Source organism: Glossina fuscipes, unplaced genomic scaffold, assembly GCF_014805625.2.
Source record: "Glossina fuscipes isolate IAEA_lab_2018 unplaced genomic scaffold, Yale_Gfus_2 117, whole genome shotgun sequence".
NCBI classification, from domain to species: domain Eukaryota; kingdom Metazoa; phylum Arthropoda; class Insecta; order Diptera; family Glossinidae; genus Glossina; species Glossina fuscipes.
In genome coordinates, this window is record NW_023998460.1 from 1,117,779 (window position 1) to 1,142,730 (window position 24,952).

Genomic DNA, 24,952 nt, shown 5'->3' on the forward strand with positions numbered 1-24,952 from the left:
CACACGAATTAAATATATTCTTCATTTATTCAAACTGTCAAACTAACCATGGAATGTACTTAATACTGCTCTTTGCCAGCCAGGCGGACCTAAAAGAAGCAATTTTAGGCTCCTCCTAGTACCTAACGGCAAACAAGAAAGTGTCATTCCAGGACTGAAAGATAATTCAGTTAAAACGCTAAGGAAAGTATGTCAGATCACGCAGATCAGAAATCGCTTGAAGAAACTACGTTAAAGAGATCGAAAACAGTACAAGAAGGAGCTTGGTAAAACAGTAAGGGATAAGACTTGAGAAGGTCCGGTTAGAGTAGCTTTATTTCTATACATTCTACAGCTGTTTTCCTCTCTAATTCAACTGGCACGCTTTATTTCTATACATTTTACAGCTTTCGTCATCATCATTTACGCTGAACAAGTGTAAGTAAGAAACAAATTTATTTACTAGTCGCTGCCAAAATCCAAAAAGTAGCAATTGACTTTTCTCTCAGATTAGCGCATTACATACCGTGTCCACACATTCTTGCTCATCGTTCAAATTCATGAAAGTCTTGTACGCATAAATTTTGTGCAGTTCGTTCAACTCTTCTTACCATAGTCCTCCTAGTGTTTCTAGATTTCGGCAAACAAGCGTTCTTCTCATAAAAACCGTTGTTGAATGAATGAACAATGCGTGCTCGTAAATACTTCTCATAGCCAATGTCTATGCTGAGACATTCTTTCTCTGTAGCCGCTCCTGCTTTGTAGGAGTGCCTTGATAGTACCGACCCCTGGCAACGACTTGCTTCGCTAAATAATCTTAAAAGAACCACAAATAAGAAGAAACGTTTCATTAAAAACCTTAAGAGAAGTGGTTCATCTTTAGTAAGCATTGTATATTATTCAATGTGTGTACAAAACATTATTTTTTTTTGCTGAGTAAGACTAACCTATTGCTCCCTATTACCATTAATTTACACGCATTCATATACAATCCGTTTGATAGCTTTAAATCCATCCTTAGCAATATACACACAGTTTCTGGCTTTAGTATCGTTTAATCCATTCTCCTCATAACATACATTTTGCTTTTCTACTCCGGTACGTTTAATCCGTCTGCACCATATATTTTCCATTTTTCTTAATTGTTACCGCATATTCCTTATTATAAACATTTGAATTTATTCGCAAATGTACACATTAAATGCTAAATAACTTGCATGTATTGTAAATATCTTCTCGTAACATAACAATCGTACCTGGCAAATTTGTGCACAACAGTTTTTCTTTATTTGCTCTAAAAATTTTTTTTGATTTTCTTTTGTAAAAATTAAGCAGCAAAAGAGTATTGATTTCTTTCAACCGAAAGTGTACTTTGTGGTGCAAATGAGGACTGAAACCAATTTCCAATCCTACTGCTGTGAAATTAGTTTGCCTGGTGCTTCAAATTTTTCATTCGTTTTCCTAATGCATCATCTCGTTTGTTCAATTGAAATTGTAGCAATACTGAGCCGATTTAGAGAACTGACTGAAACAATTGGTGGCCTTTCTGCTTCATATTATTTCGACATAAAAATCTCAGTGCGACAAATCTTCAATTTATTTCCGTTTTTCCTTTTTCTAATTAGAAAACGCTTCCGTGTTGAGTGTCATTAAGAGAGTATTCAACATCAGTTAGTAAAGCAGCAACAGCAATAGCGAGAATAATAGTACATAACTACAGCAATAATAAGATCAACAACACCAATAACAACAGCAGTAAAAACGGCGCGACAGTACATTTTAAAAGGTGTTAATTAGTTTATATAAAAAAAGATTGTTTTTTTTCCTTTTCAATATCTACCACAGATGGATTGTACTTTTGCAAATTATAAGGAAACGCAGCATGACCGTTTTTTACAGTATTGGGTTTGTGGTGGTTTCGCTCAACTTAAATGTGGTGGCTTTTATAGTAGGGAGGCTGACCATGTTACTAATAGGAAGGAAGGTCTCCGGTGGGCTTTCGTAGTTGCCGAAAGATTGGTATAAATTTTCGCAAGCTATTCAAGCAGAACCAGAATGGTTTCAGCGATCTATATAACGATCTAAAAAAGTTAACTGATAAATATGTTAAATTACAGGACTGCTTCAATGGCTGAAAGTCAAAGAGTCAACTTAGCGTGGAGCGTTCAAAAACTAGGTGACAAGCTTACTGTTCTTTATCAGAGTGTACTCAACCTCAACACGAAGCTTAATAACTTGCTAATTGATTGATGATTATAACATTCTTACTCACAGAAACTTGGCTTAAGCTAAGTGTCAATGGTGAACAAATTTTTTGTAAAAATCCTCAGGTATTCCGAAGGGATAAAGTTTATACCAACTGTCCTTGTTACGTTCTCCAAGCCGGTTGGTGTGGAATTGGTCTGTGTCATGATTAAAAGCAACAAAATCTCTTTCTTTGTAAGGCTATCATACATTCCACGTATTCAGAAAAACAAATTACCATGATCTAAAAAATGCTCTACACTCAACGTGTTGGGTCTTGTATTACCGTGCCATTGAAAGCTCTCTATCCGTTTTTTATAGCAATTGGTTGTTTGCCACTTTTATATCGACTTCAATTAAATCATTCAATAGTCCATCGAATGAATAGACTTTGCCTTGATTTAATGACGACCTTAAGAAGCTAAGAAATAGAAGAAACAGGCTTTCTAGAAACTAAAAACGTAGTGTTTCATCTGTGAAATTAGTCAACTATTTAGCCGTCAGGCGTGACTTCAGCTCTCTGAAAGATAAATGTTATGTTAATTGCAGAAATACAATGAAAAATAAAATTCTTTCTGAACCTAAAATTTTTTATAACGTTGTTCATTCGAAGCAGACGGTCATTCGTTGGTCATGCGTTATGAGATGTCAAAGGCGTCACAGGATCTTGAGATAGCTAATCTCTCTCCAGAATTCTTTCAAAAGTCTCATTCTATTACTGCTATACTTGAGGTAGTCATGAATAAACTTTTTGTTCTTTTTCCTGAGGTTCGTTTAGGATTTGGAGAAAGCTAAAGAGAACCATATCAGATAAGAGATAACAGATAAGTATTTGATAAAGTTTATAGCAAACGACAACGACTTTACAACAAGCCAGATAAAGTAGCCCATTTTTTGCCTAAAGATATCAGGAAAGGTATCTATTGGGACTTCTGTTTCTGATTTACAAAAGACAAGCTTCCTAACTTTAACCTAACTTTATTTATTTATTTATTTATTCTACTTATACATGAAACTCAAAACAAATTGACAGTCGAATTCAATTCACTCTTAAAGTAAATCTTATATTAACTAGGCTTTAATGTCCCTAACCGCTTCTCTAGGCACTTTATCTTGGTTAAGCTTAGTCAGTGTAAATATAATTATGAGCTCTTTAATCCGCTCAGAGTAGTTTCCAAGAACTTAAATGACGTCTATCACTTATTCTCGTTATCGGATCCTTTAATGTCCATTAAAGCAACATTGCTTAATACGCGCGATTTACCTATGTCTTATTTAAACTAGCTTTTATCCTTAAAAGTCGTTACGATTCGAAAATGAATTGTTGTTAAGTATTATCGGTTGCCATGCTTATGCATGTTTGCGATGGCTTAGGGATTCATTTGCAATTTGGTCTTGTACCGGTTGTAAGCGTGGCTCTATGCTGGTTGTATACATGCTTTTTTTCTTTTTTCTTTTTTTTTCCTTCTTATTTGTTTTATCGTACTTATACTAAGTTTTATTATTAATTTAATATAAGTTTTGCTTTAAGTGCCAATTGAATTCGACTGTTATTTGTTTAGTTGAGTTTAGAATTAAAATAAATAAAATAAATAAAATAAAAATAATATTAAAACTTAATTTAGGTATAATAAAACAAATAAGAAGAAAAAAAAAAGAACAAACACATGTACACAACTAGCATAGTGCCACACCCACAACCAGTACAGGAGCAAATTGCGATTGAACCCCTAAGCCATCGCATGTTGCTTTAACGATTCCGATAATCAGAATTAGTGAGAGACGTCATTTAGGTTCTTGGAAACAACTCTGAGCGGGTTAAACAGCTCATAATTATATTTACATTGTCTAAGCTTAACCAAGATAAAGTGCCTAGAGAAGCGGTCAGGATCATTAAAGCTTATATCACCAAGTAATGCGGGTAGCAATAGTACCATTTATTACTTGGATTAAGAAGGAAACGCCAAGAACAAATCTACGTTTCTCAAGTGACGGTAAGAATAACAGAAGCAACCTATTTTCATAGGGGGGAAGAGGCGAACGGATGCTTAAATCAGTTTACATTACATCTGTGCGAGACACACTAGAAAACGCCTTGAAAAGATTACAAGTAAATTCTAACAAATAGTATGTTTCTATGCCTAGAAATTTTTGGAAGTGCGGTATTCGGACATATACACATTCGTCATAGGCCTTGGTCAAAGCAAACTCTCTGCAAATATTTTTATTACAAAATTATTTAAGAGACAGAGTTATAACTAAAAATAGTGCTACACAAAGAAAGCATAATGCCATCTTTCAGCCTTACGATTGTAACGGTCTTAAAAGTTTCAAGAGCAAACCAAGACGCAAACCAAGACGCAAACGAACAAATCTCGTGGAAATATAATGCTGATTTATTTATTTCAATTGATTTATTTCAGCTGATTTATATAATTCAATTGGTTCTTTCGGAGTAATAAGTGTTGGTTCCTGGAAAGCTTCTGTATAAAATTTCAAATATAAGAAACCTTAAGAATTCCCTATACACACTTGGTTTGCTGCTTATCACATTTCCATTGTTCCTTTTAATTTACTCCATCAGCAAGTCGTTTGAAACTGTTGAAATAATATCTTTACTCCTCTTTATATGAGCAAGAGACTCTCAGAAAAAATATATATTTGTAATGCAATGTTACGTAATTACTTTTATGAATTAAAGCGGCCAGCTAATAGCATAGCTGTTGTTTACTATTCATACAATTATGTGTATAGTAATGCGACTCACGGAAGACAAACTTTCTTATAGCAATTAACTGTTTCAACACAAGACTTAATTCATTTACGGTCGCACTTGATTATTCGAACAAAAACTCGTAATTAGATCATCTGCTTGTGTGCTGCGGTAGTTACAGTGATTTGCATTTTTTTTTTTATAAATTCTTTGCTTTTTATATGGGTCTTCTTATCGTAAATCGGTGTTCAGATCTTTTCTGTTTCTGAAAAATTCATGAAACTGTTCATCACCTCTCCCGTTATCTTCCTGTTTCTCCCATTTCTTTCTTTTGGCTAGTTGATAGGTAATAAAGTACAGAGACATTTCTACAAATAGATTTACGATCCTGAGTGTGTTCTTTCTAAAATCAACATAGTCCTTATGCTATGCTAAGATGATAGCCACAGCGTAGTGAATGTGCGCCCACCTGAGAAAGCTGACCTGATTAGCTATTGGGTTAGGAACAAGCAACAGATAATTACTAAAACATGTACATACTTGGTTATTTTAGCCATATAGTTGTGTTCATTCGTAAGTATATTTGCATTTTATTGGGTTGGTCACGAAGTTGGTGTAAGAAGTTTATGTCAAATTAAAATAACTGAAATTTTGCACATATAATTGATGAGCACAGATCAAGTTTCAAGATGGGAGCGATTAGCTCATAGCGACGACGTAAAAATAAACATACAATGCAATACTATTGTAAAATTTGGTGAAGATATTTTCGAGAGGTAAAAATGAATTGTAGTCCAATCGGTACATAAGTTTCTAAACGTAAGGATGTCAATAATTAACGAGAAATATTCTATCCACTTCTGAAGGAAGTGAAAACACTTATTCTATTTACTTAAACACGAAACCCAACTAAAGAAAATTAATAGTCGAATTCAATTGACTCTTACAAGTAAATCTTATACTAATTAATATTAAAACTAGTATGAAGTATACATGGAGATAGTCGAATAGTCGAATTCAATTCACTCTTACAAGTAAATCTTATACTAATGAATATTAAAAACTAGTATAAAATATACATGGAGATATAAAAAAAAACGGTATAATAATTTTGTAAAAACGTTTGCTACACCTAACAGAAAATTTCAATGTAGTATATCTCACTACCAAATTTTCGATCGATTTACGTATGTTCATTCGCACGCCTCACCGCTTGCGTCATATCTGTTATAAAAATTATCTTGGTCGAAAAAATGAAGATATACTTCAAATTTGGCAGAAACAGAGGAAGTTCTTTAACACAGGCTGGTATTGAATCTCAGTCGAAAGAAACATCTACAGCATCACGTAAACTGAGAATAGACGTTCAGATGGACGTGCTTAAATCAGAATTAGAATTTGATGTTAATCAGGAATATATGTACTTTATAGGGTGTTTGAAGCTTTCTTCGGCGAGGAGTATAAACATTCTATGTATTTCAATCCGTCATTCAAACAATTCATCAGGGCGTTTAAGCCATCTTAACCAATGTATTTAATTGTCAACTGTTTCTTTCAACTAATTCTTTATCATTTTTAACATTAGATAATTTAACTTTTATTATTGTTATAAAGTTTTTCTATAACAAAACCTTTACTTCCCTGTTATTCCAACCGCAAAAAAGACTAAATGATAAAGAAATCCTAATTAACTATTAAAATAACGAATGCTGGTTTCAGGTTAAGCTGATGTGAAAAGTAAATATATAATAAAAATAGTTATTTTAGTTTTTTAATGCACTTCATCAGGCAATACAATGGACTTAAGTAACAAATTAACTAACAGAAAACACGATGGAATAAATGCGAAATCGGAGCGAATTTGAATTAAACGACGCAGCATCCACTCGCTTTAAAAGCGTTTAAAATTGAGCGAATTGAAAATAAAGAGAACACAAGAGAGTAGCAAAGGCGAACATTCACATGAAGTAAGAAGTAATGTTGCGTTGAAGATTATATGTAAGAAAATTTTCAACATATTTTACCACTAATATGTTATATGAAATGAACTCAAGGGGAATGTGAAAAAAGACTCTATAGAGAATGCAAATAATTGAGAATCGCTAAGAAAAGAAAAGCGAGCATTCTCATACAGACGAATAGCTATCTGCACACAATTTACTATCGTTTTCAGTTTCATTTGCTTATTGTACTACTTGCACCATTAAAGCAAAGTAGCAAAAGACCCAGCATTGCAGCATGAACGTCGTACAATAACCGGCAATCAACATTGCTTACTGCCACTACAATACCACCATACTTTTACCAGAATTGTTTGGATCATTAAATTGTGCGGTTGCCAAGTTTGCGTTTGCGCATGGAAGAAAACCTTCATTTTATTTTTATTATTTTTATTTTAATTATTTGTACTTACGTTTATCCAACTTGCAGTGCAAATGTGTGCGTATATATATAAATATTACAAAAGAAAATTAAAATGAAAAGAGGTGTGTGCGCGTTTGTGTTTCCCATCGTCTTTTTAATAAATTTGTTCTTTTTCTTGAAACATAAAAGCGCCTCATATAAATATCTCTTAGAAATGTTATTGAAGTTTAGAAAATGAAAATTTTAGAAAAAGAATTAAAAAAGAATGCAATGCTTTGCTTTAAAATTCTGATTGCTGTATAGTGTATCGTGAGTTGTTTGGTAAAAAAATCAGAAAACGAATAACAACAACAATTACGCTATTATCCGTAAACTGTAAAAAAACCTGTATTTTGTACTTTAAGAAGCCTTTTTGCGGAATAAGCAATAAAAATCAAGTAAAAATATTTTCAAATGTATTAGGAGAGTTTGAGTAGCAAATAAGGTTTCTTTTTCAAAACTCATGAACATGTCGAAACATCTCTAATTCTATAATATAAAAATTAACGTTAAATTGTTTTATGAAAATATATTTGAAAACCGCTTAGTTTTGCCAGTTTTGTTAATTTATTAGTAATTACATCAAAACAATCTGAACGTTCAATTTCCGAAAAAAACTTATGTAATAAAAAATTATGAGTATTAATAAACCTGCAAAATGAAGTTTAAACAAGTAAGAAAACTTTATTCGGTGGGGACCGAATCTCGCATATCCACCACTATTGTTTTCGCATGCTATTCTCCAAGTTCTTTTATTTCATATTCACATTGTTGAGAAAAAATTAATCGCGGTGTTCATCACATTATTTTATTTTTAACCCATTTTTAGGCAGATGATATATTTTCATTTTCGGAATACTTTTAAACAGTCTTTTTGACCTTATGATAAACTGTCATAAAAACTTAAAACAATGAAAAAAAATAAAATTTAATCAGTTGTAACGTTATGTGGCTTTGGCCGATTTTCTCCATTTTTGGACCTAAAGAGTAGAATGTTTCGTTAAGTACATTTGGAAAATTTCAATTTTCTAACTTTTATAATTTCTGAGAAATGAGCAAAACCCCCTAATTTTTGTTAAGAAAAACGAAGTTTACGCCCCACTGCGGGCTTCTGCTCAGACCAATTTGTCCCATTTTCAATACCAACTTGAACAAAACAAAATGAGCATAACGCCAACTTACAGTGGTAGGTATGAGAAATAATAATTGAGATATTTATTAAATGAAGATTTTAAAAATGGTTTTCTTTTTTTTCACTATCGAGATAGTTATTTTTCGATTATTCGACTCTGAAGAAGTCAAAACATAGAATTTCGGATCCAACCAAAACTAATAGCAGAATCTGAGTGTAGTCAAGCCTCTTTACATTATTCGCAGTAATCGCCAACAAAAAAATATATCGCAATTTTTGATCCCCTAGATTTACTCTCTGTTTTGTAGACATAATGCTAATAGGAACTCTCTTGCTTTACGAGATAGGTTATCATGTTCTTTTGTTTTTTGAAAGTTATCTTTGTTATTACCCTTTTTTTAAACAAGTGGAAAAAAAGTTGTATCGCCTAAGCTTGATCGAAGAGTAAGTCTTTGCAATTGCAAGTGCGTTTTTCGAGATATACCGTGTTATACCGTCTTGGTAGACCCGATAACAAAATGTTTGCGATGCTTTCCGGTCATTATTTTTACGTTATTTGATTTAGCATCGAGTTGAAAACTTTTGCTTGGCTCAAAATTGGAATGCAGTCATGAGTTCTTTGTACGATAACTTGTTATTTCTTTTGTAGATTAACTTGACTGATCTCACGCAAAGTTATTGTAATATGCTTGCTGCTGCACCAAATTAGACGAAACCAACCCAATGGATTCTTGTGTTGGAAAATATATATCCGGTCAGAGGAAGATTAATATATTTACCACGTTCTGTTTACGCTGAATTTCACATGAATTGACAACTGGGTCGCGTAACTTGAGGTAACATCTATTGTTCATCACAAATGGCACTTTAAGAAACGATAAGTCTTACAAGTAATCACCCATACGGCGATTTGAAATGAAAATGTAGCAATTCACACTCAAATAGCGTGTTCTGCTAGTAGACTTATAGACTAGATGGATTGTTTTTGCAGAATTCTGGAATGGAAGTTGTTTCACTTTTATATTTTTTCAACTTATACTTACTGTCTACAATATAGTTTTATTATTTGTCCAGTGATTTATTTGCTGAGTTGTAAAGAATAAACTGTGCGCTCTACAGTCCACGTCCATCCATTGTTTACAGAAATTTATCATTTGAATTTTTTTACTCTAAAATAAAAAGTCGTGCCCAAAACCTGCTTTTAAAAACGGTAGTTCGATGGAGTTTTGGAATTCACACTTTTGGAATATGTTGCAAAATTAATTTCATAATCTGCAGAATTATTACAAACAATCTTTAATTTATTTGCTATAACTCTTAAAATTTCAATAAAATATTTGTATGCGTATTTCTATACATATACGACGTGATGTAGCGAAGAAAGCATCATTCGCGTTAGTAGTCGTCAATTTCTTCAATAGTAGAGTGTAGGAGTCAACAAAAGTACGTCGTTGCATGCTCTTTGCGTATAAAATTGTTTATAAAAAACGTATTATTATTTAAGACTTCTGCTTTCCCGACATCAGCGAACAGCCTAATTAGAAATTTCACATTAGAAGTTGACGAAGAGTTGTGTCATAGTATTTAAGATTCAGTATAAACTTAACCAATAATGATTTGTTTCTTTTTAGTCGTTTTAACAGCCGCAGCTGCCATAGACAGAATTTATTACTTTTATAAAAACATATCTCTGGCTTTAAAACAATAATTCTATTAAGTCTAGAGAACAGAAAGAACAACTTTTTAATAAATTTCAATCAGCAGATTATAACAAGGATATAGTAATTGTGGTGTCATCATTGCATTTAAAATATTAAAATTCTTTATTGTATGTCAAAAGACAGTAGAATTTTATTTTTAATTAAAATATAAAAGTTTTTTTCTTCTGGGTTCTGTTCCCATTTTTTGTGTTTATTTGTTCAAAACGCGATGCGGAAGATTTTTCTGTTACATTCCTTTTGTCCGGCTTCATCATTCTTGACCTGCCTTAAAAATTAATAACTACTACATATTTCTTCTCCATTTACAATTTCTGCTTCCACTTCTTTTTCATCGGACTTGTTCTTTTTCGACTATAGCCGCGTGGTAACTTGAACATTTTAAATCAATTTCTCGAACCAGCAAGCTTGCTTGCTTCCTCTAACTTTATTACCAGATGTCGATTCGATGGATGATTCCAATGCTTACAGTAGCTGGTAAAAAGTGTGGTGGACAAACGGCCATCTGCCGCGTTGGTAATCTTAAGTAAGCTGTATATAAGTGACATTCAAGATTGGCCTCGATTCTCTTTGTACTTTTACATAAAAAAATAAAAATGAAAACAATAAAAAATTTTTTTTAAATATAGAAATAATAAATATAGAAAAATAGAAAAAATATCCGAAAGATATGTTTTAGAAAAAATCGAAGAAAGATATCTTGGAAAAACCAGTAGACTTTTATTTGTTCATATTGCAATCACATGAAAGCTAACCGAATATATAAAAAATTTAAAAACCAATAATGCATAAAAAGCTATGTATTTATTTATATGTACTTAAGCTCTTCTGGCGTTTTCTAATTAAACCGGCTCAATTTAAAAACAAATCTCCGAAAGCTATAAAAGCATTGCAAGCATTAAGAAATAAAAACATAAAAAGTATGTAAATAAAGAAATAATAAGTAAGTGAATCGGGTGAATAAACCAAAACAAATGTAAAAAAAGTTCACGCAGTCACTTTATGCTATTTAAAAAAAAATTTATAACTAAAAATTTACTTTATTTTTCATTAAACGCGTTCGAAAAGGTATTGAAATGAAACATAGGTTATTTGTATAAAATAGTGATAAATTATAAGAGAAAAATTGATAAGAAAGTCATATAAAATAAAAAAAACATAACGACGGCCTTTTAAGGCCAACTATGTAAAGTGTAATGAAGCAAGCTTGTTGTAATACCAGCATATAATAAGCCAACAAATAAAAGTAACAAAGATAATAGTAACCATAACAAGAACAACAGCCATACGAGCAAAAATATTAAAAATAATAACACCAACGACAATAACAACAATAAAGTGAACGAAATGTTAAAGAACAGGTTCTCAAGCACGAGCGTCACAAATTGGGGTCGTTTAAATGTAAACAACGCAACAGTGACAGCAATAGCAACGATAACAAAAACCTTTTATAAAGCATCAGCAATACCGATAATGAGAGAAACCGCAATAACTCCAACGTCAATATCATCAATGGGCTCATCTGCAACATTATCGTCGTCGTCTTCGTTGTTTTCATTGTTGACGTTGCGTTCGTTGTCGTCCTCGTTTTCGTCAGCAACACGTTGCTTTTCGTTGTTTTTTGTTCTACTGCTTTTAGGCATTCTAAGCAACGAAGGTCAAATGGTTGAATGCGCTAGTGCTGGTGCCGTAAGACCCGGCACTGGCAATCCCTCGGCACGTTTACCACGTACTAGTGCAAGTCAGTTGAATAGCGGTAATGGGACTGGCAACAATGTTTACAAATTGGCCGCCAAATCGTCGACCAACTCAACGACGCGCAATGGTAACTTACGCACAAGGTGAGTAGAATTACATTACATTATATTACATTGTGCGTAATATGTATACGTACATATAAGTATATCAAAGGCAGTTAATCTCTTTAGGCACACATAATTACCGTTAACCAGTCAAACAAACTACTTATATGTATGCGTATGTACTTTTCAGTAATTCGCTTGGTGTGTTAATAATAAATTTGTTTTTTCAAATTTTTCATTTGTTGATGAGATTTCTGTTAACATTTTTTATGTGTTATTTATTTTCTTTGGCTCCTGCGTCGCTTATGTAGAATTACAACATCTTCACCAACAGCATATGTCATTCAGACAATAATGGTCATTGTTTTTGCTTGTTTTCATTGAAACAATATTATGTGTTTCTATGGCTAACGATTAACATCTGATTTCATAGGAAAAAGAAACATAATACTTAAGCAACAAACTGGTTTGTTTTGAAAAGTTAAAGAAAAGTAAATTTAAATTGATATATATATTTGTATGTTTTGACTTCTTCTCCATAGTATGATTCGATTTTTCTTTTCCCCCTACTCTTTCTTTTCCTTTCACTAAAGTATAACGTATCTTGCGCAATGTAAACCGATAACAGACTTTAAAAATATATACATGTTTTTTTTTTTAAAAATTGAAAAATTTTTAAAGTCTTTTTTCTCAGCTAGAGAGTTATATTAGCCATAAGTCAATAATCATAGACAAAAAACTCTACAATGTTATATATATAGGCATGTGCTTTCAGTTCTTGCATTAATAACTTATACGATCCGTTGTTATTAGATGACTCTAGACGATTAGAATTTGCCAGAGTTTGTTTAAATTCCAGCAAAGATAATTGATCTTCCTTTTTATGTTAAGGTTCATTAACAGAATTTACAAATTAAACGCGAACAAGTAATCATTTACCTTATAGGAAATGAAAAGCTCGTTCATAGCCATTCACGCAATATATAATTTAATAATTATTTACTTGTACTAATATTAATAAAAAGAAGAAAAAACGCTATGGTGGGAATCGGCCCATCATTACACAACTTCGGATAATACAGCCATTCATATAGCGAGTTTTTAAGATAAAGCCGCACATGGGAAGTGGTCGAAAAAGTGGTCCGACCCTATTCATTTTGAATGCCTTTCGTCCTTGGGCAAAAACATTCTATTGTACAAAATTTCATCAAAATATCTCGACGTCACATCGCGACGTGTAAGTTGGACAAAAGTTTGGCTCAATTTCAAATTCTATTGCAAGTAAGCGCCATCTTCATTTTTTCAAAAGGAGGAATGTTTACCACGGATACTACACAGTTGCGAAGATGGACAGATGTATAGATGAATGGGCGGTGAGTTAGTGCATTCCAAAATTAAAACTGGCGATTTTTAATACTTGTTTCTGTGCGGTACTTAAAGTTTTGAAAAAACAAAATGCAATGAATGAAGTGACACTCTAAATTTATGTAGACGTGTCCGATTTGTCCACTTTTGTACAGGTACTGCAGCATCACGGATAGATTGTACGGTTAAATTTTTGTAGATTTATCTGTTATAGTTTATGAGTAATGGACAAAAAACCAGTTATTTATTTCTTTTGGAAAAGACGAATGTCCTCCGTTTACTTAGTACAGTTGGCCTGTCCCTTCATCGTTCGGTGATGGGTATGAAAAAATTTTATTAAAGCCTTTGGTTTTAGTTGCCACGGCATGTTGTTTGAAGAGTAAAAAGTAAATACCAAACGTAACGGTACTGCTAACTAGTAAGTCCACATGGAAAGATCGTACATAAATAGTAGTCAATAGAATTTGTCCCGGAATCCAGTAACTCTTTTCACGATTATTTATATTTTTAAATGAATTGCAAGAACTGTGCTCAAAAAAATGTCATGTTCGCAATCTGCCGAATGTTTTCCAACGTGTTTAATGAAAATTTTGAATGAAGTACGAGTAAAAGCTCAACCTCGCCTTTGTTTCTCTTCACCTTAGATGCAATCTAGTCTTATATTTCGCTCCTAGGATTAAATTTACAATAATTAAAGTAAATTTAAGTAAGACTCTTTCAATAGGCCCTCTCTCTTGCAAGAATTCTTATAGCAGTCATATAAAGAGTCGTAGCATATAAAGACTTATAATGAAAAATCCATTCAAGGTATAATATTATATATATCAAAGCAAATAACAGAATATCACATGGCCTCTCAAGGTACGAATTGGTTCAAACACCGTTTGAGAGCTTTCTGTGACAGAAGGGATATTTGAAAAAGACAAAAAGTAATGTCAATGAAAGCTTGCTTACCCCTAGCTATGTTTTTCGTTTTTTAAAAACACATTACAAAAAATTACTTTTATAATTTTGCTATAAATAGATATTGCAGCACTGATCGTAGTCAAAATCAGGGATGCTATTCCACATGTTTAGCAAATTTAAGGCAAAAATGCAAGTAGGACTTTACAGTTTGCTTAGGTTTTATGGCTTTAATATTTTGCTATTAGTTAGTTTTCTAATAACAAAAAAATTACTTTCATGTGGATGTCCAGATAAAAGGCCTTTAATAGTTATGCAACGCTCCTGTTTATAGCTCGCAAGAATCTCGCCATATTTCAGCTGCATGTCACTATGCAACGACGTTTCTTAATAACACGAAATTAAGTTCAGTTAAACTGTAATGATTATGGAAACGCAACGCATTAAGATGAAAATTATGTTTACTTTTTCCCGAAACTTATATTTGTCATATGAATCAAATGAGATCATTTCTTTCTATTAGAAGTGTGGTGCCAAAAGTAGATATTACACATTAGAAGGTAGACATAGAGAATAATGTGTCTAAAAAACGTCTCGTCGTATTTCAGAGTTCCGAAGCTGTCCGAAATGAATGAAATTAAGGCAAGCTTTGTCTTATAAAATAATAACGGAAAGTAAGATGCAAAAGTTTGTATTCAGTTTGAAGTAAATGTAAATAAACAATAATCATTTATGGTTTATAACAGACTTTTAAACGGTATTAGAGACGTTGATATTTTTAGTAGCTTTCCCTGATTAATTGTGAGCCGCGTTTACTTATTTCCCATCCTTATAAATCGACTATAGACTAACCGCGGATGTGTCAACTTTCTGCATGGAATCACTTAAAAGCGGCAAGCGTATGCTTTGCCCGATACGCATAATTCATTCTTAAAGTTTGCTTCATTCAAATAATATACAGAAAAACGAAAGTAGGTTAAAATCTTTAAAGGAGATTTATTTTTTTCTTTTTTAATGACAATATTGCCAAAATGCCCGTTTGCTTCTACCTCATGGCACTTGTAAAGTAAATCCCCATATGTTGCATGTGTAAAAGTAGTAATGTCATAAACAACGGTCAATTTGGGTTTGCTTGACACTGCCAAAGTTAAAAATCAAGATTTTAAAAATGACACACCTACGAAACAGACGGTGTTTAGTAAGTGAGTTTAGCGGGATTGTGTTTATGTCTATACTTGTACGACGGTGAATGTAAGGCAAAATGTCGCGATATTTTTTTATATGTAATTTATTTGTCCAGAGCTGTTTTTGTTTCTGCTGCATTTTTTCAATTTTTTTTTCCTTTTGCTGTTGTTTCATTCAAAATTATTAATAACGTATAAATTACAGCTGATCTCACGTTTGCTCCACTTAATGGAAAAAAGCAAAATCACATTCACTTTCAATTATGGTCACTTTCGACTAGGAGAGCGAGAGCGGGCGAAATAAAGTCACACGTGTTATTTCTGTTTATTTTATTGTGTTGTTGTGATGTGACATTCGTATTCTTATGTGCGATTTTGTGCTGAGCTTCAACAGTATTTTTTTCCGGCAGGTGGCCTCGTTGCATTTGCTGAAGATCTCGCTTATCCAAACTTACGTATGAATCAGATTTAATTGAAAGCCGAAGAGCTACCTTATAATTTATCATAAATCTTCACACAGCCTTATATCATCATTTATTAAGGAGCACGATTGCGCAAGAACGGACGGTGATGGTTGTCGCAGAAGAACCAAAATTATTTTGAAGAGTAAACAGTTGGAGAACCAAGAGTTAGTTACACCTAGGGGTAGCGCTATTTAAATCGATTTTTGCAATGCAATTAGTTGCAAAAAATTAAATGAGAATAAGTTAACCCGTGTTAGCGCATTCCTTATTTTAACATTATTGTTTCGTTAGCTAAATAAAAGGTGAATCTTATTACGAGATCACCTATATTCGACATTCGTCTTTAAATGATTACCTATTTTTCTGTAAGACTACCGGAATGCTCTTTGTCTAGAAGAAAAGTGCACGTTGCTTGTGCAATTCTATCTAAGTGATGGATGTAATGTCAGCAAAACTTAAAAGAGTCTGTGAATATTAGGTCTATCGTGAAAGTGAACCATTCCATATTCGGGAGGACCTGAATTCCGTACACACTTGTTCATTATGTTTTTACCGATTCTGATGGGTTACAAATTATGCATGGAAGTTTCCTTGTTGGTAAGGTGGGGAAGGTCATTAATTTTTCCCGCTCTAGACAGTAAATCCGATCTTTGGCTATAATTTGAGACGTCTTTTTTCACCGTGTATCTCGTAGGTGGTGCTCATCGCCGCACGGTATATAGAATGCTTATGGAAGTACATAATGCCCTTATTAAAATCGTTCTTAATCCTTCTAACCTTGAAAGCAGGGCACTGTGGTCGTATTTTTTATTTTGTGTACCGAAATTACGTAATTCCTTTTTTATTTTATTGCTTTATTGCTTTATAGGATTTTAAAGCTTAACTAATTATAAACGTGATTGAATTTATCGAAATATATTGAATTTTGTGTGTTGATAGATCTGGTTCTTGAGACCTCATCAGAAAGTGCCTTTCTTGTTTTTGCGCGCCTTTAAATAACTGCCTTGGGTTGCAGTGTTTGCTATATTTTTAATAGCGACAAGGTTGCGTACTAATTTAAGAGAGCATCTTTGTCAACATTATCAATTTTTTTTGTTTTTTCTTTTTCACCAATTCTATTTTGTCTGTTGCTTCATGTTGGCTTTTTAACCGTTATTGTCATGCGAATTGCGCAAGTATTACTGGCGATACTGCGGACGCAGTCCTGGATCCATTGAAAGGATTGCTTTGGTGGTGTCCCGACTGTAGAAAGCGTGAAATTAACTTTTATAAGTTTTTCACGGAGACAAGAAATATTTTTTCTGAATTAAGTAAAAATCCCGTGCCATTGTGTAAAGTTTGAAAAATTAAAAACAATGCTCAATGAGCGTCACTACCTAGAGCACTCACGTTCTCCTCAAGCCTGTAAAAGACCAACTTGCAGTGTAGCGTGCGGTACTTCAATTCCATCTTCGCCTAAATCTCATCTATATTGCTCGCCACCATCCTTCTTCGTTAACAAAAAAACTTTTGGATCTACCATTGTCGAATCCGGTTAAGGTTTCCAACCTCGCGTACAACCTAAGGATAACATAAAACGTTATGTTGCTGCAAAAATTCCATACGTCAGTTTGAAGCGTGTAAGCATTTTCAACTTGGCTCCATATCATCGTAAAGCTAGCTATCTTGTCTTTTAAAGCGTTACTTCCCGCTGAAAACATGGAAATTTTGTTAAACAAATCATTGTGGCCAATTGGATCCTTAATTAAGGAATTCATTTCCCGGGTTCGACCCCGCAATTGTAATTTGACAGCTCCTCCACCTTTAAAAAAAATAAAATGTTTCTTCAGACCCAGTAATTTTCATTTAGTAAAATGTCAGGAGTGGGCCTAAGAAATTCGTTCTACTTTCCTATGTTCAATGATCACGAAATTTTCCTGTTTGGTCTCCACTGACACTTGGTTTAACCCTGGTTTACATTTATCGAAAATTTTTTGCAACTATTTCTAAGTTTTCAGAAAGGGTCGATTGGATCGCACTGGTGATGGTGTTTTAATTTCCGTATCGGCTGCAGTCCCGTTCTATTTAATTGAATTTCCTACTCCCCGACGTTGAATTTATTGCCATTCGGGCGAAAATAGTAAATAAGGAGTCTTACGTAACTTGCTCTCATAATCCATCAAATGCGGATATCTTTATTTATAATAAACATGCTGCCATCATTTGTGACATCACCGAAAAGTCTTAACCTACTTCAACATCTGATAGATATCTGTGTTTTTCACTGAATTTTTTGATCTTCATAGCCTTCAAGTCTTAATGGTAATGCCAGATCGTTAGTCCTTTGGCTTTTTAATTTCCCATATGTAGTTGTAAATCGTTGTCCACCTTTTAGTTTACCTGACGATCCGCATCATTCATCAGTTTGTGTTTCTTTTTATTAAAGGTTAAACAACTCTAACGTGCCAAATACCATTTCCTTCAATAAACGTTATGATTTTAAGAAAATTAATACTTTACTACTTAAATCTCATCTTTCACACATTATGCTTAATACCTCTGCCGCAAATGTGGGAACCTATCTACCATCGTTTTATACTGTATTAAACCTAGCTATTTCCTCATCCATTTGGATCACGCGATCCCGCCCTGGAAGCAAATGCCCATGCCCATGGTTTAACAAGACAATTATATATTACAAAAGTAGGGAAAACAAACTTTTCAAAGAGTGTATGAAAAGTACTCCTGCTTACGACTATTTCGCTTATTCTCCCGCAAATCATCGATTTTATTACCTCACCACGAATGTTGTTGCAGATAATGCTGCAGATGTTAATGCTAGATATATTTTTAAGTTTGTCAACTCCAAAAGAAAAATCTGCTCTGAAAAATCCCTCGAATGTTTTGTAACGTCGGCGTATTTAGTGGTAGAGGTTTCCTTCGATCAGCTTTTTCTCTGCTCTTTACAGAAGGAGTAGCTTTACTTATAATAACGGAATCCTTTAGTCAAAATTTCATTCCAATTTAAAGAGAGAATTCTGAAAAGAGAACAAAGTTCAAATAAGTACATAGGTACAGACTAACGGACAACAGGACAAAACAGACTGAAGATACGACTTTTAGTTAAAGGCGCCTGTGATGGCTCCCTATGTATATTACACTGGTTTATTCGATTCATCACCTGCTAGCCAGGCAGATAAACCGCAACTCCAGGTCAAAGCGTTACACTTTCTCTCAAGTCTCTAAGTCTTCTGATGATATTGAAACTTAAAACCTTTTTGCTGAATACCTCCTACGAAATTTTTCAGTTCCTGGTTCTAATTTTACTGTTAACTATTCGCATCGGGTCACTAACTCGGAGATCACTAAATTATAAATGTGCACTAAATTATAAATGTGCGCCATGGTATTTCATTATGTATATTCAAATTATGCTCTGACGAGTTATGAAATCAGTTGTTTTCCCTTTGTATTGGAGGAGTAGTTTCCTCATTGCGCGTCACAAATTTGGAAGCAGAAATCATGCTAAGAACTATAGAGACATTGCCAAGTATTACTTAAATTGTTTGAGCGAATTGTTACTCAGCGTTTAGCTTTTCCTATCAATTCTTATATTTCTGCACTCCAGCATGGCTTTCTGAAAACAAGACCAACTGTTACGAATCTCTTAGAGTTTAGTGGCCATACTTTCAAGGATTTTAATAAAGCGTCGGACTTAGTTACTCATAACTTATTGGCCTGTGGCTTCCCTTTGTACTTAGTGAAATGGATAAGCTCTTATCTCCATAACAGGTCATTCAGGTGATTCTTCATCACCTCGGATGAACTTCCGGTGACGTCTAGCGTCACACTAGGCAGGCATTTACGGCCTCTTGTATTTATTTTATACATTAATGATCTCCCCTCGGTGATTAAATCAATCCATATCTTAATGTACGCTGACGTTGTTAAACTGCTTTCTTCCTTCTCCTTAGAATCGCAATCGTATCAGCTCCAAACTGACATAAATAATTTGGTTAGATGGTGCTCGTTAAATTTTATGAAATTAAATCTAAGAAAATGAAAGAAGCTTCCTTTCTTAAAAAGGTAGTCATTCCCTACTGAGTATTTCATTGACTTACCCAAGTTGAAAGCTAAACCATGAAGCCCAAGTTGATTCATTCATCGATTTAGGGGGTCTATTCGACCAAAAGTTACGTTTTAATTCGCAAATTAAGCTGTCCATAAGTAAGCTAGGTCGGCGCTAGATTACATTAAGAGGTAGCCCAAAGAGCGTAAAGAACCTTATATTACAAAAAAAACATAAATGAGCTTAATTATAACAAGACTTGAGTAAACCCCTGTTGGTCTCCTCCTATAGGTATTACGTAGATTCAATTGAACATATTTCAAAGCAATCGTTGCTATTTGCCCTTAAGAGTTTGGGACAATCCTGTCTCCTTATAGGCAAAATAGATTGTTTCTGTTACGCTTACTAACATTTAAGAATCGTAGATTTATTCTTGGTGTTTCCTTCTTAATCAGGTTAATAAATGGTACTATCGATTCGCCCCATTACTTTGTGAGATAAACTTCCATGTCCCTAGTCGCTTCTGTAGATATTTTATTTTTATTAAACTTAGTCAAAGCGAGCTACTTAAGCCCTTGAAACATGTTTGCAGAAAATAAATGATGTTCGATTTAATAATGAAGAATCCGATTTAATCCCAAAATCGGATTCTTTAGGGCTTATCAAAACAAATATGCTTAACACACGCAAGCTACCTATTTCGTATTTAAACTAACTTTAACCTTAATATCTTACTTGCTTATTGTTGCTTATTGTTATCGGTTCCCAAGCTTTTTTTGCATATTTGCAATGGCTTTGGGGTTCACTTGCAACTTGCAACTTGGATCTGTACCGGCTGTGGGCGTGCTTTGTGCTGGAAGAATACGTACTTTATTTCTTTTTTTCTTAGTTATTTGTTTGTACATTTATTCTTTTTAATTTTTATTCTATTATTCTACATATTTTGTATTTAATTTTAATAATAATTACTTATTTATTTATTTATTTTAATTCTACTTATACATGAAACTCAACTAAACAAATAACAGTCGAGTTCAATTGGCACTTAAAGCAAAACTTATATTAATTAATAATAAAACATAGTATAAGTACAACAAAACAAATAAAAGAAAAATAAAAAAGAAAAAAGGCATGTACACAACCAGCATAGAGCCACACTTACAACCGGTACAAGACCAAATTGCAAATGAATCCCTAAGCCATCGCAAACATGCATAAGCCTGGCAACCGATAATAGTTAGCAACAATTCATCTTCGAATCGTAACGACTTTTTAAGGTTAAAAGCTAGTTTAAGTACGACATAGGTAAATCGCGCGTATTAAGCAATGTTGCTTTAATGGACTTTAAAGAGTCCGATAACGAGAATAAGTGATAGACGTCATTTAGGTTCTTGCAAACGACTCTGAGCGGATTGAACAGCTTATAATTAAATTTACACTGACTAAGCTTAACCAAGATAAAGTGCCTAGAGAAACGATTAGGACCTTAAAGTTTATTTCACCAAGTAATGCAGGCGAGTCAATAGCACCATTTATTACTTTGATTACAAAGGAAACACCAAGAAAAAACCTACGTTTCTCAGGAGATGGTAAGGACAGCAGAAGCAAGCTATTTTCATAGGGAGGAAGAGAAGCAATCGGATCCCACCCCAAATTCCTAAGGGCAAACAGCAAGAATTGCTTTTGAACAGATTCAATTGAACCTACATAGCAGCTATATGAAGGAGACCACACACCAGAGGCATACTCGAGTATGGGTCTAACCAAACACATGTGCAGCCTTTTCGAAATTTAGGGATCATCAAGTTCTTCCAACACGAATGGAAAACACCTAAATTCAAGGACAGGTTAAAAATCTTTGAGATCACACCGTAAGATTTAAGTACACATGATGGAATTCCATTAGGTCCAGGCGCACAGCTATATTTTAGAGAACTCAATCCATTAAAAACATCGTCTTCCGAAATAATCAAGTTAGGAATTGAAACCGAGTTAGTTATAGGATATGGGTAGTTTGTTGATAAATCGAAATAAGCAATCGAAAAGTTTCGAAGCAAACAGATTTGAGATTTCAAAATCACCCGAGGAATCAGAGCCATTAAAAGAAACATGAGAGGGATATGTGGAAATTTTTCTTTTAGAGTTAACAAATTTAAAAAAGTATTGAGGATTAGCAAACAGAGAGGATTTAATGAACTGAAGGTGTCTGCAGTAATAATGGTGGTTGAGGGAATAACATCTATGCCTTGCCGCTGAGTAAGCGAAATAGTCGAGCGCAGAGCTACTTTTCGAATATTTTTTGAATAGCGTGTTTTTTCTATTCTTGTAATATTTGATTGCCTTATTAAACCAGGGGGGATACCTGCTTCGAGGTTGGCACTGCTTAATCGGAGCAGATGCATCAATAGTTAAATTTAATGTATTGTAGAACGATGACAATAAGCTCTCAATACTTCTGGTTAAGAAATCACGCCTCATATGTGAAAAACGATGTTTTAGCAATACAATATTGATTTTATGAAAATCATAACATTTATTTAAAAAAGTTTGATTTGGCACATTAAGGCAGTTCAACGAACCATCATTCTTATGATGAAAGGAAATGCACATTGCTGGATGATAAGAATTCGCAGGTAAACTAAGAGGTGGACAACGATTTACACTAATCTCAGGGAAATTGGCAAAGCAGAGATCAAGCAGGCTACCATTACAATTAGGGGTACGGTTATATTGCACCAAATTATGATCAAACAATTCATTAAAGAACACAACAGCCCTATCAGACGTTGAAGTAGGAATCAAACAGCCAGAATTGTCACTGTTATACCAAGTGACTTGAGGCAAGTTGAAGTCATCCAATGCAACGACCGCTTGGCCACTTCACAAATGAGAGCAGCCTGTTTCTTGTAAATGGAGATATCAGAATTTGCGGCAATATAGGAGCAGGTTACAAATAGCTGTTTATTAGAAATTATCGCACGAATGGCGATAAATTCAAAGTCCGGAGAAGTGGGAAATTCTATTGAATTGGACGGGACTGACGCAGATATGGCACCACCACCAATGCGATTCACTCGATCATTTCTAAAGACTTGGAAAGAATTGTGAAAAAGTTCCGACGAATGAAGATCGGGTTTTAGCCAAGTTTCAGTGAAGGCCAAACAGAAAAACTCCGTATTCACTTAATTTAGAAAAGTAGAACGTATTTTTGAATTTAGGCCCCTAACATTTTGATAACTGAGAGATAATGGGCCTAAAGAAACGTTTAGTTTTTTTTTAAGGCGACAAGACTATTGCTTTGGTGTTACGGGGACGATCTCGGGGGATAAATTCCTTAATTAAGGATCCCACTGGCCACAATGGTTTGTTTAACAAAATATCCCTGTTTTCATTCGGAACTAATATTTTAAAAGAGGAGATTGCCCTCGCTTGAGAAGGAGCCATTTTGAAAATGCTAACGCGCTTTAAGTTGACTGATGGGAGTTTCGCCGCCAGACAACTTTTTATGTTATCCACCGAAATTTCAGGTGCCAGTCTTGACACAAATATTGCTTTTCTAGGAGAAACTGCCGTCAGGTAAATGTCATTACTTGGAACAGAAGGGTTACGGTTGAGGGTTTAGAGTTGGGGAGAATATAGATAGCGTTATCGCCCTTGCACCAGCAGCTTGTGCGACTTGGCCAGTGTGGTGACCAGCGTTCACATTCGAACAGCCAAGGGGAGAACCATTCGCGTCTCCGTGAAAAGCTTGTAAAAATCATTGTCCCGCTGCCTACAGTCAGGACATGACCATCTTAAGCCTTTGGGAGGGTCAGCGATTGCGTCAGCAGCAAGGCCGAAAATACCGGCACACTTTGCATGACTAAAGCAGAGCCAACAAGAAACGAATCTATCCGTTTCCGGGTCTGTTTTTGCGCGACATGGTGTATATAAGCACTCCATGTCAAGTCAACAAAAGAAAGAAGTGAATTATTAGGACGAAAAAGAATAAATTAAAAAAAATCCACACCACTAAATTTATCTACAAATTTAAGAAATTAAGAAAACTTCTCCGTTACGTTTTCACTGTAAGAAGAGAGCAAATCAACAAGAAATAGCAAAACCAAACTGGAACCACGAAAAAGAGAGAATAAAAATCAGAAAAATTATCTCTTAAATTACACGTAAAATTTACACTACTGAAGCAACGGTAGACAAGCCAAGAGAAAAGCTATTAACACGAAAAGAAGAAAAAAAACTCGAAAGAGATTTACTATTGTGAGCACAAGTGGTAATCGCAAGAACCAAAATGAAAATCACAGAATTTTAATGTAATTTATGTAATTCTTACACTTTTACACCTTTAGTACTTTTATATTTTTGCAAATACTTAGCTTTAAACGCGTATGAAACGATAAAAAAAATTTAAGCAATAGAACAATCAAAAGCTTACGATCTCGCGTGCGTTAGTTGTCAGACTAGGAGTATGAGATTTACTTCTTATAGTCAATTGGATTCGGCTGTTAATTTATTTTAGCTGAATGTCATGTGTAAGTAAATAAATAAGTAATAACCTTATCATGCATTTAAAAGATAATTAAGTTTTAAGTCATAGTTTTCGAAATATGTGCGACCATGTTTACGCTTACAAAGCACATAAAGTAGTACCAATAATACCCACAAATAAAGTAATAGGTAAAAAACTGTTGTTGTTCAATTGTAAGCAATTATGTGATGCCAACGCATAAGGCTGTTGATATAAACTAATGCAACAAAGAAGCAATTATCCACAGATATTTATTACGTATTTTTTAATGGTTTTAAAGGCGCTGTAATGTGCGCCTAATAGCATAAAAAGTTCACTTTTTTTTGTTCCATTTCTGAAAAACGACGTTTTTTTTGGTTTCGTACAATATGTAGGGCTTTAGTTGAAACAAACTTTTTTTATATTTCGCATGGTTTTAAATGTATTTACGTACATATTTAAAATACTTGCTTGCACGTTTAAAATTTCTAAG

General features: G+C 33.8%; 2 protein-coding genes across 7 annotated transcripts in view; one reads left to right on the forward strand and one right to left on the reverse strand.

Annotated features, from left to right (window-relative positions):
* Positions 1 to 400: 400 nt before the first annotated feature.
* On the reverse strand, positions 401 to 985 carry LOC119640313. Its single transcript, XM_038038252.1, has 2 exons — positions 927 to 985; positions 401 to 795 (listed from the first exon to the last, which is right to left on the reverse strand). The coding sequence occupies exons 1-2, from the start codon at positions 962 to 964 to the stop codon at positions 525 to 527; spliced, it is 309 nt and encodes a 102-aa protein (XP_037894180.1). The 5' UTR covers positions 965 to 985; the 3' UTR covers positions 401 to 524.
* Positions 986 to 7,125: 6,140 nt separating this feature from the next.
* The window catches only part of LOC119640299 (angiopoietin-2), a 175,250-nt gene continuing 157,423 nt past the window's right edge, over positions 7,126 to 24,952 (forward strand). For 2 of the 6 annotated variants that reach the window (XM_038038222.1, XM_038038223.1), the window contains exon 1: positions 10,869 to 12,030. In XM_038038222.1, the coding sequence (XP_037894150.1) occupies positions 11,537 to 12,030 (494 nt within the window). In that variant the 5' untranslated portion in view covers positions 10,869 to 11,536. Of the gene's footprint in view, positions 7,423 to 10,818; positions 12,031 to 24,952 lie in introns of those variants that run through there. The other 4 variants (XM_038038219.1, XM_038038218.1, XM_038038220.1 and 1 more) reach the window with 4 other exon arrangements.

Bases quoted from the DNA above. Each gene is read 5' to 3' on its own strand.
- LOC119640313 (XM_038038252.1), bottom strand. From the start codon at position 964: ATGAATGCGTGTAAATTAATGGTAATAGGGAGCAATAG. The intron at 796-926 runs GTTAGTCTTACT...GGTTCTTTTAAG, and splicing joins ATGGTAATAGGGAGCAATAG to ATTATTTAGCGAAGCAAGTC.